General features: G+C 40.3%; 1 protein-coding gene across 1 annotated transcript in view; it reads left to right on the forward strand.

The window, feature by feature from the left end:
* Positions 1 to 11,216, forward strand: part of TMEM2 (transmembrane protein 2) — a 50,718-nt gene extending 39,502 nt beyond the window's left edge. Inside the window, exons 16-24 of the mRNA XM_010568604.1 lie at positions 1,852 to 2,029; positions 2,524 to 2,739; positions 3,441 to 3,649; positions 4,173 to 4,358; positions 6,408 to 6,627; positions 7,233 to 7,331; positions 8,503 to 8,651; positions 9,396 to 9,502; positions 10,260 to 11,216. Coding sequence (XP_010566906.1) covers positions 1,852 to 2,029; positions 2,524 to 2,739; positions 3,441 to 3,649; positions 4,173 to 4,358; positions 6,408 to 6,627; positions 7,233 to 7,331; positions 8,503 to 8,651; positions 9,396 to 9,502; positions 10,260 to 10,456 — 1,561 coding nt within the window. The 3' untranslated portion in view covers positions 10,457 to 11,216. The remainder of the gene's footprint in view (positions 1 to 1,851; positions 2,030 to 2,523; positions 2,740 to 3,440; positions 3,650 to 4,172; positions 4,359 to 6,407; positions 6,628 to 7,232; positions 7,332 to 8,502; positions 8,652 to 9,395; positions 9,503 to 10,259) is intronic.
* The last annotated feature ends 1,817 nt before the right edge of the window (positions 11,217 to 13,033 follow it).

The following is a 13,033-nucleotide window of genomic DNA, read 5'->3' on the forward strand; positions in this document are numbered from 1 at the left end:
GGACTAGAGACTAGAGTCTGTGACAAATCCCAATCTATGACCATAATCCTTTTCTTTTCTCTCTGGCCTGCTGTGATGCTAGTTTAACAAAGTGCTAAGTCCTAGTCTTGCCACAGAATAGGAAAGAAGGGTGAGGTAGGTCTAAGCCACCCTGTTTTTTTGCTGCTTAGCCATTTAGAGGGAAGAAGTTAATGTGGCAGTGATATATGAGGTATTCAGTCTAGTTGAGCAGAATCACAGAACAATTGAAGTTGGAAGGGACCTCTGGAGGTCATCTTGTCCAACTCCCCTGCTCAAGCAGGGCCACCTAAAGCTGGTTATGCAGGACTATGTTCAGGCAGCTTTAGAATATCTCCAAGGATGGAGACTCCACAACATCCCTGGGTAACCTGTCCCAGTGCTCAGTCACCTTCACAGTGAAAAGGTTTCTCCTTACGTTCAGAAGGAACCTCCTCTTTTTCTACTTGTGCCCGTTGCCTCTGGTCCTGTCACTGGGCACCACTGGAAACAGCCTGGCTCTTTGCACCCTCCCTTCAGAGATCCCTGTACACTGAGATTCCTGCCTGAGCCTTCTCTGCTCTAGGCTGAACAGTCTGAGGTCTCCCAATGTTTCCTCCTGTGGGAGGTGGTCCAGTCACTCAGTCATCTCTGTGGCCCTTCATTGGACTCTCTCCAGTAGCTTCACGTCTGTCTTGTACTGGGGACAAGTACTCTAGGTGTGGCTTCACGGGTGCTGAATACTTGGGATGAATACACCTCGATCTGTTGGCATCACTTCTCCCAGTGCAGCCCAGGATACCATTTGCCTCTCTGCGGCAAGGGCACATTGTTGGCTTATGGTCAACTTGGTTTCCACCAGGACCCATGTGTCCTTTTCACTGGCACTTAGGGTTGTTCCTCTCTAGGTGCATGACTTTGCCAGTCCCCTATGTTGAACTTCATGAAGTTCCCATCTGCCCATTTCTCCAGCCTGTTGAGGTCTATCTGGATGGCAGCACGACCCTTTGGTGTATCAGCTATTCCTTGCAGTTTTATGGGCTCTCCAAACTTGAAAGTATACTCAGACCCATCGTCCAGCTCACTAATAAGGATGTTGAACAAGACTGGGCCCAGTGTTGACCGTTGGGGTATACCACTAGTTACTGGCCTCCAAGCAGATTTCATGTCACCACCCTCTGGGCCCAGCCATTCAGCTACTTTTCAGTCCACCTCACTGTCCTTTCATCCAACCTATACTTCATGAGGATCCTACAGGGGACAGTGTCAAAAGCCTTACTGAAGTTTAGATAGACCATGTTCACTGTTCTCCCCTCAGCTGCCAGGCCAGTTGTTTCATCACAGAAGTTTATCAAGTTGGTCAAACTTGACTGCTCCTTGGTGAATCCATGCTGATTACTCCTGATGACTTTCTTGTTCTTCACGTGCCTTGAAATGGTTTTCAGGATTAGCTGCTCCATCACCTTCCAAGAGATCAATCTGAGGCTTGAGGTTCCTTCTTGAAGTGACATTTGCTTTCCTCCAGTCTATGGGCATTTCTTCCAGTTGCCATGATCAATCAAAGAGCAAGTGATATTATTCTCCTGCTGTATTTCTCATATTTGGAATGAGGCACATTTGCAAATGAACAGTGAAACAGGAAAATTCTAACAGGAAAACTCAGAAGAGTGAGGGATTTTTTGACTCATTAGATAAGTGCAGAAACAAGATTTCCTTTACTAGGATCTAATGTGCAAGTCATTCTCTTAATGTTGCTTTCGTGATTCCTCTGAGAGAAGATGTATTTATGACACAGATTCAGGCTTATCATGGGTTTTGTTACAGGATGCTACAAATTTTTGCTTGCATTAACAGGACATTTCCAATCAGAGGCTTTCAAATTTATGATGGACCAATTCACCTTACCAAGTGCACCTTCAAAAACTTTGTGCCAACTCCAGACAGATTTACCAGTGCAGTTGGATTCTTGATGAAAAATCCATGGCAGATGACACCAAAAAACAACATTTCTCTTGTGAAGTTTGGTCCGAATGTAAGTTTATTACAAGTTTTCTGTTATTCTTGCAAATGCCTTTCTTTTCTTCTTGCTGTATTTAAAATAAGCAACCAAGGGCCCTAGATCATCTTTTCCATGCATCCCTATTCCAGAGTTTCTGTCTTGGTTGGAAGTCACCCAAGGTCTATCCTTTGTCTCCCAAGCAAAAAAAAAAAAACCAAAGGAGATATAGGATATATGGCAATAACGATCTATTTCATGGCTAATGGTAAAGCTGAAAGGAGATTTTTATAAGGTTCAGTATATCTTTAGTAATGAATTTTCAGTTGCAAATACTAACACTGTTCAGAAGCAAAAGCTGGCCTCAGCCTATTACTAAAAATCACAATGTCTCTTTTGCAAGATTCCACAATCCTTGCCATAAGTTTTTTAATCAACTTTGTCAAATTCTTGTGTTTCTGCAGGTGTGCAAGTGTTAGTCTGTGCTTTGCCTGGGGAAAAAAATTAAATATTTTAATTGTTGTTGCCAGGTTTCTTTGAAGGCCTTTTTTGGAAAACCTGGTCCCTGGTTTGATGAAGGGGATCTGGATGGTGACAAGAACTCAATATTCCATGATCTGGATGGTTCAGTGACTGACTACAAGGATACCTACGTGGGCAGAATGGATAACTACTTGATTCAACACCCCAAATGCATTAATATTACAGAATGGAGTGGAGTGGTTTGCAGTGGGACCTATGCGCAGGCTAGTACTCTTGTAGCTTTCTGTTTGGGGCAGGTCTATAATATGAACAATTTATGAGGGCAGGGGGAGTGTAAGAACTACAAAGTTACCTATCTTTGGTTTTAAAAATTCTTTGACATTTTAAAAAATAGTTCTATGCATATTGCCAGTTGTGTATATTGTGTTCCCTTCAGTACACACACTGGGAGTACAGTATTAGGTGCTGCAAGGTAAAACCAAATGTGTATGCATGCCAGGAGTTCCATGGTGCAGCCCTACCTGCTAGAACATTTTTGTGTTGGAGATGTTTTCTTCCACTGGAGTGCTCTCTGTCTTTTTTTTCACAGAGTGGGTTTTAAGAGGTGCATTTTGGGTTTTTTTCAGTGGAGATGTTAAATACCAGCTCCTGAACACAAGTCTCATACAGATCTGATTCCCATTCTGGTTCCTATTCAAAATGAGTTTGGCCAAGTACCATAGCTGATTCTATATATTTTTTTTCCCTCCCTCCCCTTTTTTTTTGTCTGTAAAACGGGCAAAATCTACAATAAGTTTCTCAAATAGGGCTGCTCTTCAGGAGATATTTGTGTATTGCTTAACTCAGAACATCAAGTTGCAGTGTTTTCGCTAATAATGTACTGATTATTCTTCACTATTTCATTTCCTTTTGTACAGTGTCCAAATCTTTCCTCTTTCTTTTCGTCCTCCTTAATATCATACAGGTTTATGTCCAGACCTGGAATGGACAGAATCTTTCTATGACTATTGTGCGAGATGAGTACCCAGCCAGTCCCATGGTTCTTCGAGGTATTAATCAGAGAGCTGTCTTTCAACAATACCAGCCAGTAGTGATGCTCCAAAAGGGCTACACAATACATTGGAATGGAAAAGCTCCAAATGTCACCTACCTTTATCTCATTAACTTCAACAAGTATGTTTACTTTCTTTGATGTCATTGATCCATAAGGCAATACTGAAGTAATGTCCTGCAGAATTGGCATGCATGAGAGTTTGCAACCATCAGTAAGACGAGATCTTGGGTTGGTTTTTTTTCATAATTACAAATAATAAAGTAGGAAAAACAAGAGATTAAGCAATAGACCGTCCACCTAAAGTAAGCTTGTGTCCAGTAGCATCTTTAAGGAAAATTCTTCAGAGAAGAAAATTTGCAAGTAGTGAAGTTGAGCAGAATTGGAGTTGAGTAGTTCAGCATACTTGATTTTGTTGTCAGATAAACTTAGTAAATGTCTAAAGTATAAAATCAAACATATCCTGAGAGTATCAAAGTTACTATAACATTTAATGAAACACTTTGTGAAGGGAAGAAAGATCTTCTGGTTGAGGGTTTGGGAGCTTTTTGTGTTCCTGTTACTTGTTTTTTGAGTGATCTGTTTGCTGTGTATTGTCATCTAAACTGTTCCTACAGCAAATCATACACTTTATTTTTTTTTCAGGAATGACTGGATTCGTGTTGGTCTTTGCTATCAACCAAATACAGATTTTGCTATAGTACTGGAAACCTTTCAAAGGCGGTCATCTGCTCTGTCCAGCAAGGTAGAGCGCTACGTGCCTGTATCTTCAATGACGGAGCTCGAAAAGAATCGATCAGACAAAAAGTTCTACTTTGACAACAGTACCGGGTAACTCCTTGTAACTTGACCCTACTGGAAGATGTTGTTTAATCTTAAAATGTCCAGTTCGATAGTGTTAAAAGCAACTGATAGACTCCTGCATAAGAGGAGATCTGTTGTGAAGGAGCCCAAAGCCTATTTGAAAGAATACTTTGTGTGACTTTGAATCTCCAAAATACAGTGGTTGTCACTGAAATACTTTTCCAAGAGCATCACAGTTGCCACAGATATTTCCTATCCCATGCCTGGGGAAAATGTGGTACAGAATCATAGAATTGTTTAGGTTGGAAAAAGCCTTTAAGATCATCAAGTCCAACCGTCAACCCAACACCACCATGCCCACTAAACTGTGTCCTGAAGTGCCTTGTCTACGCATTTTTTGAACACCTCCAGGGATGGTGACACCACTACTTCCCTGGACAGCCTGTTCCAAGCCTGACAACCCTTTCAGTAAAGAAATTTTTCCTAATATCCAATCTAAACCTCCCCTGGTGCAACCTGAGGCCATTTCGTCTCATCCTATCACTAGTTACTTGATAGAAGAGACCAGTACCCATGTTACTACAGCCTCCTTTCAGGTAGCTGTAGAGAGCGATAAGGTCTCCCCTCAGCTTCTTTTTCTCCAGACTAAACAGCCCCAGCTCCCTCAGCTGCTCCTCGTAAGACTTGTGCTCCAGGCCCCTCACCAGCTTCGTTGCCCCTCTCTGGACACGCTCCAGCACCTCAATGTCTTTCCTGTAGTGAGGGGCCCAAAACTGAACACAGTACTTGAGGTGCGGCCTCACCAGTGCCGAGTACAGGGGAACAATCACCTCCCTGCTCCTGCTGGCCACACTATTTCTGATGCAGGCCAGGATGCCGTTGGCCTTCTTGGCCACCTGGGCACTCTGGTGGCTCATGTTCAGCCGGCTGTTGACAAATATGACCAGGTCTTTTTCTGCCGGGCAGCTTTCCAGCCACTCTTCCCCAAGCTTGTAGTGTTGCATGGGGTTGTTGTGACCCAAGTGCAGGACACTTGGCCTTGTTGATCCTCATACAACTGGCCTTGGCCCATCGATCCAGCCTGTCCAGATCCCCCTGTAGAGCCTTCCTACCCTCGAGCAGATCAACCCTCCCTCCCAACTTGGTGTCATCTGCAAACTTGCAGGAAGTAACCTCTAAGTCCTCAAATAAAATTTAAACTGAAATTTAACTGAAATGTTAAACTGAAAATCCTATAAATTTCCAAGAAGTTGTCTGTTCCAAGAACATTTTAAGAATGTATTTCTGAAAATCCTAATCTGTTTTCAGCCTTCTTGAAAGTACTTAAAAGACCTAGTCTGTCTTTCTTTCAAAAGTACTTCTGACAGAGGCCACTGAGATCCTTCTGAGAGGTTTAGGATGCGGTCAACTTTGAGTAAAACAAGTCCTACATACATCACTTGTGTGTACTGCAAACGTTGATCTTTAATTTATAGTTTTTTCTCTTACTTATGTTGTTCCCTTATCAGCTACTTTGTAATAATGTCTGCAGGTGAATGTAGCTTTTGAAAAGACATTTATGTTTCGTTTAAGAGCTACAGTGATAACAATCAAATATATAACAGAAGAATTACCGATCTCTGTGTGCTGTGAACATTAATGACCACTACCCCCTAAACTGCATTTCCAGGCATTTGCAGCAGTGCAATTGCAGTGCCCCGTGCTGGTGGCTGAAGCGGAATATCAGTTACTGCTGGGTACCCACAAAGATCTGTGATCAAAGAAAACATTTATGCTCTGCAGTTTGGTTTTTGTTTCCTGCAAGCCGCTGATTTGAGGAGTGGCTCTTCTTTTCAAAGCATATGCATTCATAATGATGTCGCCTTTAATTGTTGGGAATTTCAGATATGCCAGTAGATACTTCCTAACTCTAGTAAACTCTAAATATTTTGAAAAAGTTTGAACAGTGGTGCAGAAGTGAATACTGTAGTTTCTCTGCTTCTGAAAATCATGAAATACAGCTGTTTTTAAGGTTTAATATAAATATCTATCTTTCCAGCAATTGATCTAGATTCTTTTCCCCCCCCTTTTGTGTAGATTACTGTTTTTATTTCTTCAAGCCAAATATAATAGGGATGGTCACAGTTATTGCTCATCTCAGGGATGTGAAAGGATCAAGATTGTGACCAAAGATTCAGCAAAAGGCATCAGTAACTGCATGGCAAAAGCTTACCCAAAGTACTACCAAGGACCAACCGTCATAAAGCAGATGCCAGTAAAAACTACTGTACCATGTACGAAATGCGGCACAACTCAGGTAAAATAAAATAAGCAAAAACTTTCATGAACTGTATACTCGAGGTTGCTGTCTGCTAGCTTTCAGGCAGAATTTCAGTCTTTCTGTCCAGAATGCTGCACCTACCAGTTTGCGATGGTCACATTGTTAATCTCCTGTATGCTAGAAGGCAGGGAGTCCCTTGTAGCACAAAGGTTTCAGTTTTTGTTCTTTGAAAAATACTGCTTCTCCTCTCATGAGTGCTACAGAAAAGGAACATAGCTAGATCTGATGTCTTCTGCTACAGTATTGTCTGTACTCCATGTAGGATCACTTTGCTGCAGAGATCTATATGCTATTGGCCAAACTTCTCTCTTCTTTTTTGGGTCTTTGCTTATTAGCATGAACTTGAAATTGCATTATCCATTTTAGCTATACAAGCTGAGAAAAATTCTGAAAGCAAGGAATAAAATAAAAGGAATATACTTCATGATATTTATTAACATTGCTAGTACCATAAATAATGCCACTGACAAATGGATGCATTTGCTTTGGAGCACGGGTGATCTCTTGTAAATTGTCTGGCATGATAAGAGTGTTTAAGGTGCATGGATATGTGTATTTAACATGTTTCATTTGATATCCAGATGGTATTCACCAGTGATCCTCACAAAAACTACCTCCTTGTGCAGATTAATTCAACTGGTAAAAAAGAGTTAAGCAGAGGTCAGCAAGCATTTATTTCTGTAAGTATTCTTTAGGGTTTTCTTCTATCTTTCTCTTTAGCAGTTTGTATTACACCAGTTATACAACTCTACACAATGCTGACTTCACTTTTCTTTACTTGAATGAAAAGTGTTGGTTTATAGTTTAAAAACCAAACAGTCAAAAAGCTGATGTTTTAACCACAGAAAATGAAGCTTCAAAGCTCCATTTTGTTTTCAAATCCCTCCCTTCTGGAGAGAAAATTGTACTAGTAAGGGAGAGTGTGAAATCTTCAGATCTGGATGGATATACATTTACTGATGGCTGCTTTTGGAAAAAAAAAAAATACAAACCAAGAAAAACCCCAACCAAACAACCTGTTAGTTAAATCCATGTTGTTGAAACTGGTTTTTTGCTAACAGATTGGTGAGTTAATGGGATGAGTTATTCAAGCCATTAAGCTTTGCTAAACTCCTTCAAAATAGCAATTACTTAAGAATCCATAGAGATTTCTATATTTGTTCTGATGCAGGCCTGATAAGCCTAGTGATGTGATACTGTATAAAAAAGTAGTTTACTTCAACTTTTCCGTTCGGATGCTGAAGGAGACTTGCACATGCTGCTGAAATAGTGTTTGCAGACAACCTCATACCACAAAGCTTAAAGTTTGTATGTGGCTTACATTCTGCAATGTCAGTGTGTTAGCTTGGTTGAAATAATAAAACTGTTGAGTTATTTGAACAAATGGTACAAGAGCAGTGTAACCTAGCAGTTGCAAACTTCTATGGGAATGTGTGTGCCATATCAAAAGCAGTAAGAGTGCTCTGCAGGAAGAAACTGGGCTGGAACTGGGCTGCTGCAGAGACAGATTAACTGTGCTATTGCCAGAAAGTGCAGGTGGTTCAGTGTCTATGTTTTAGCTTCCCAAAGCAGGAGCAATGAGGTAGTAAGTCACCTGAAATGTATGATCTCCCTGTAGAAGCCAGGGACTGGAGGCTCCCATGCAATCTCAGAAGTCCCACTGAACGCCTCCCCTCAAGGCAGAAAATAAAAAGATGCTAGGGAGAAGCAAGTATTTGTAAGGAAATTAGTACACCACTGTGTCTAAACTAGGTGAAGATTAACACTGAGTGGAGTAGAATTGCTGTTGAATTCATACTAACTTTAAGAAAGAAAGAAAAAGTTCTTTTCTCTTTCTCTACTCCCATTTAGGTCAACGACACTATGTTTTCCTTCAAGGATAATGGTATACTTATTGTTGTAGTTGATGCCTGCATCGGCACAGTGTTGGGAAAACGATTATTTTCTGGAGCAGACATTAAGCATTTAGATGGGTATTTAACATCTGGAATTCCACAAAGGTACGTGTAATGACCATTTATTTCCAGTATGTCATGTGAGCTGTAGCTCTGCTCTCTAACAAGGATTTAAATGGTACCTATACACGAGCACTGAAAGTGAGCAAAACATATATCTATGTTGAGGGGAAAGGAGAAACATAGGAGCATTTTAACAGACAATTTAGCCTTATTTGAGAAAACAAAGCAACTCAAATTTTGAACACTTAAAATTTTCCAGTTGCCTGTCTTTCACCTCAGAAAGATTCTTTTTTTTTTAACTAAACTTCATGTAATAACACTTTGCTTAAAACAAGAATAACTTTTTGTTTAATAAGGTCACTTAAGGACACCAACGAGAACTATGTGACAAGGTACCATACTGTTCTTCCCCCTATCTGGGGAGAATTGCTTATCATTAAAGAAAGATTAAAAGTTGCTATTAGAAAAATCAGCATTCTAATATTATAATTTTGGATCAATATCTAAACTTGTTTTTGATACAAAATATTAAACTATATTTAAATAACACTTTCCAATGATTTTGAAGTTAAATTTAAAAAAATTTAAAAGAAAAATTCTAGGTGGATGCTTTTCCAGGTACTGCTTTCAGAGAGGGTTAACTGCTTCCATGTCATGAAATGACATGGCAAGAGTACTCTTAAGCAAGTGGACTGTGAGGCCAACTAGCTGAAAAAGCATGTAGCAGAATATTAAGAAAACTTTGTGTTTATAACAGCTGCTGTCTCTGTACCATTTCTGCTGCAGGTCTATTGTTCTACTGAGCACAAGTGGTGATGTAGCAATTCCTAATAATTTATCAGAAGCCTTAATGTCCCTGGGGACAGCCAAACCGCCTTATCTTCAGAGCAACGGTTGGTGGAATTTTTGCACATTTCTTTGACACCGCCTTGGTCTGTGTGTTTATGTTGGCATGATTTTCTCACGGGGTGTGTGAAAAGGATGCAGCTGGCGGAGGATGGTTGCCAGTTTGCATTGGTGTGGGCTGCTGCGTTTCAGCCCTTGCTGGGGGGGTGGGGGGTGGGCAGCCCTTCAGCAGATGGGGCAGAAGACCCTTCCTGTTGCCCCAAAGGGCATTGTGTGAAGCTTTTTGCAAGCAGAGAAGTGACTAGCAGTTCTTTGTGCTTGTGGATTACAGAAAAAAAGCCCCGGGCTTTTTTCCCAAAGCCTGTATTTTGTGCCTTACCCAACGAATCTATTTTTAAACAATGTCCTGTGTAAGGCTACTATTTCTTGTTCTAACCAAATTTGAAGATAGAGATGAGAAGCTGTCAGTATTTTGAGGGATGATCACTTTATAGTCCACATGGGGTAGCTCTAGTCCGTTCAGGGCCTTGGCACGAGTTCTGTCTGAGAAAGCAGGTTTTGTAACTGTTCCGATAGCTGTGTTCTCAAATTAAGATTTTAGAGTATTTAATACCTAATATTGAAAAAAGAAATTGCAAATCAGTATTTCTTTGCGAGGCGTGTGTGAAGCTGAGAGTGGATTAATGTCCTGAATAATCTGGGGGGAGAATTTCAGAGAGGTGTGCCATTCCCTTCCCAACCAGTCCTGTGTTGTGCTTGGACGGGCTTGGCTGGTTCGGTAACACTGAGCTGTTTTTGTCACAGGAAGCCTGGCCTTTCTGGGCTTCAGAGGAAACTTTAAGCCATCCTGGATTAAGCTGTTTACTGGTCCTGCTGGGCATGGGCTTGTTCAGATAGAAAAGTATATCCCTTTACAACTGGAAGAGTATGGCTGTGCCAGAGCAATCAAAAGCCGACGGAAAGACCTCGAGCTTCTGAAGAAGGCTACACAATCTCATTAAAGACTAAGATGTACATAAAAGCTGGGGCAAAAAAAATGTGAACTAACTTATTTTTTAATTTATGGCATTTTAAACTATATTGTTATCCAAGTAAATCATGTTATTGTCTGACAGATGTTTGCCAGCATTGACCGCTTGAATGCCAATCTGTGCACCTTCTAGTTGTACAAAATATTAAAGAATTTATTAGTATTTGTATAAACAGGTTTCAGAGATTTTTCAGATGTTGGTATTTACTGTAAACAAGTTCCTTCTGTTTAATACTCCTTTTGTATGTAAGAGGGTGTTCATAAAAGCCTTAAATTTTTGGTAGCAGGTGTTGGAGTGCATCTTGGATTACTTGAAAGATTAACATTAAAGTCTCCATAAACAGCTTGAATTGGTCATAACTTATGCATTTTCCCTCAGCTGTTAGGTGTTTTCCTGAGGGTTTATTTAGCAGTCAGCTCAGTTACATTCTCAATCTGCTTTCTAATGTGTTAAAAACCAGTTTCCCTACACATGCAGCAGACTCAAGCGATTTTAACTGCAGTAAAATTTTTGCTTTGCTGTATGAAAGGTGGAGAGAGGGGATTCAAAGAACCAGCCCGGGGCTGGGTAAGGATTGTGTACCATCTAACAGCGTTTAACAAGGCTACGTGTACCAGCATGGCATACAGAGCAGAAAATTACCACCGTTCTTTGGCGTCACTGTTTACTATTCACCCCTAAATATACAGGTGTCTGTAAGAGTTACTTCAGTTAACAGTCTGGGTGTTGAGGCTGCAGTCTTGTGTACAGCTTGACTTCAGCTTTTTCTTTTAAAGCTTTTAGCCAGAAAGGCAAAGCTGAGATAGTTATTTTCAATCTGTAATGAAACTAGGCTTCTACTGTTGCAGTGATTTTTTTTTTTTTTTTTTTGTTTTGTTTTCTTAAGGCTATCCCAGCTTTAAGTGAATGGAAAGTGCTCTCAGTTCATTCAGGCATGTTATACCTTTTACCTTAACTTTGATTCTTTTAATATACTCATGTTGCTAGTTCCTATTGATTTTATGTTGGGTCTGTTTGATTTCTTTTGGTTTTGTTGTAAGTATTTTTTGCACACTTTCTGCAGATAGTGTGAAAATAATTTAGAAGAACTGAGGCACACCAGCCCTTTTTCAGGATCCTAGTCTTTGAAATTAAATTTCAGAGACTGTAAAGATGCATTTCATAATAGGGAACAATAGGTGCCATACAACTAAAATGTAAACATAGTTCTAATAAAACTGACATAGTTTCTTCTTCTTGTATATGTTCTCATTCATTCTAGCTGGTATAATATGTCTATCATTCAGAGATGCATTGTGCTTTGAATTCAAAATGGAGTGGCTGTTGGAAATGAACTATACGCCTGTCTTCTCCAAAGAAGTTGAAAAACTGTGGGGATTTTTTTTTGTGCTTTAAAGGAGAGGCGGCACAGTAGCAGACCTATTATTCTGTTCAAATAAATATGCTACCTCAGTGCTACAATTAAACTGCCTGGTCTAGTGTAGTTTCCTAAGTGGGAGGGGAAAGGAGCACAACACAAGAGATGAAGTTAACAAATAGATAACTGTTGTTAATTTTATTGTAAAACCAAGCCAAATGGATGATTGTGTATTTTGCAGTTGTTTTGATGCACAGTTCTCTTATAATGTTAAAAAAAAAGGCATTTTGTTAGGGGGAGATGTGGTAAATCTTTAAGACTAGCTATGATGTTTGGTGTTACTAATGCAGGGCAATGTGATTTAAATGCTCTGAGTGCAGTAGTGATAGTGTTTGGGGATTAAAATGGTTTTAAGACTTCCTCTGTTCTGTGGGTCATGCTCAGCAGAGAAATACTGATGAGGTAGTGACCTACAGGCTTGTGAAGTTGGCCATTATTTATGAGGTTCTGCTGTTCTAAGCCATCTTGTAAAAATTGTACTTGGAAGTGTAAAGGGTATTCTGATGTGGGGCTTACTGATGGACAATTGGATGTGAAGTTGAAGTGTTGTCTTTTGTGTAAATTTGAACACTTGATAAATAGCATAAATAAATTTTTACATCTGACAAGGCAATAAAATCTTGGGTCTCTTCTGTTCTTGTATCGAGTAATTTTGTAATGTGTGTTATGTGAATACTAGAAACTATTTTATTTCAAACACCAATAGACTTGTGAAGTTTATGGAGCGTATCCTACCCTCCATTCAGAGACAAGTTAGGAATGGAGACACTAACGGTGACTGAAGTTATGGGCCCGTCTCCAACGTCTGTCATCTTAAAGTCTATCTGAGCTGCTGAGTGTAGAGTCATTTCAGCTTGGTGGGGGCCAGTGCAGTGTTGTTACCTACTCAGGGGCATCTTACCCATGTCTATAACTACTTGGTGGGGGAGTAAAGAAGATAGAGCCAGGCTATTCTCAATAGCGCCCAGTGGCACAGGGCAAGAGGCAGTGGGCACACATTGAAATGCAGGCAATTCCACATAAAGAGAAGAAAAACTTGGGTCAGGCAGTGGAACTGATTGCCAGAGAGGCTGCGCAGTCGTCTTCTGTGGAGGATCATCTGTAGCTGGCCCTGTTTTGAGACACGTCGT

The sequence above is a fragment of the Haliaeetus leucocephalus genome, unplaced genomic scaffold, assembly GCF_000737465.1.
Source record: "Haliaeetus leucocephalus isolate CR32 unplaced genomic scaffold, Haliaeetus_leucocephalus-4.0 Scaffold251, whole genome shotgun sequence".
Classification (NCBI taxonomy): domain Eukaryota; kingdom Metazoa; phylum Chordata; class Aves; order Accipitriformes; family Accipitridae; genus Haliaeetus; species Haliaeetus leucocephalus.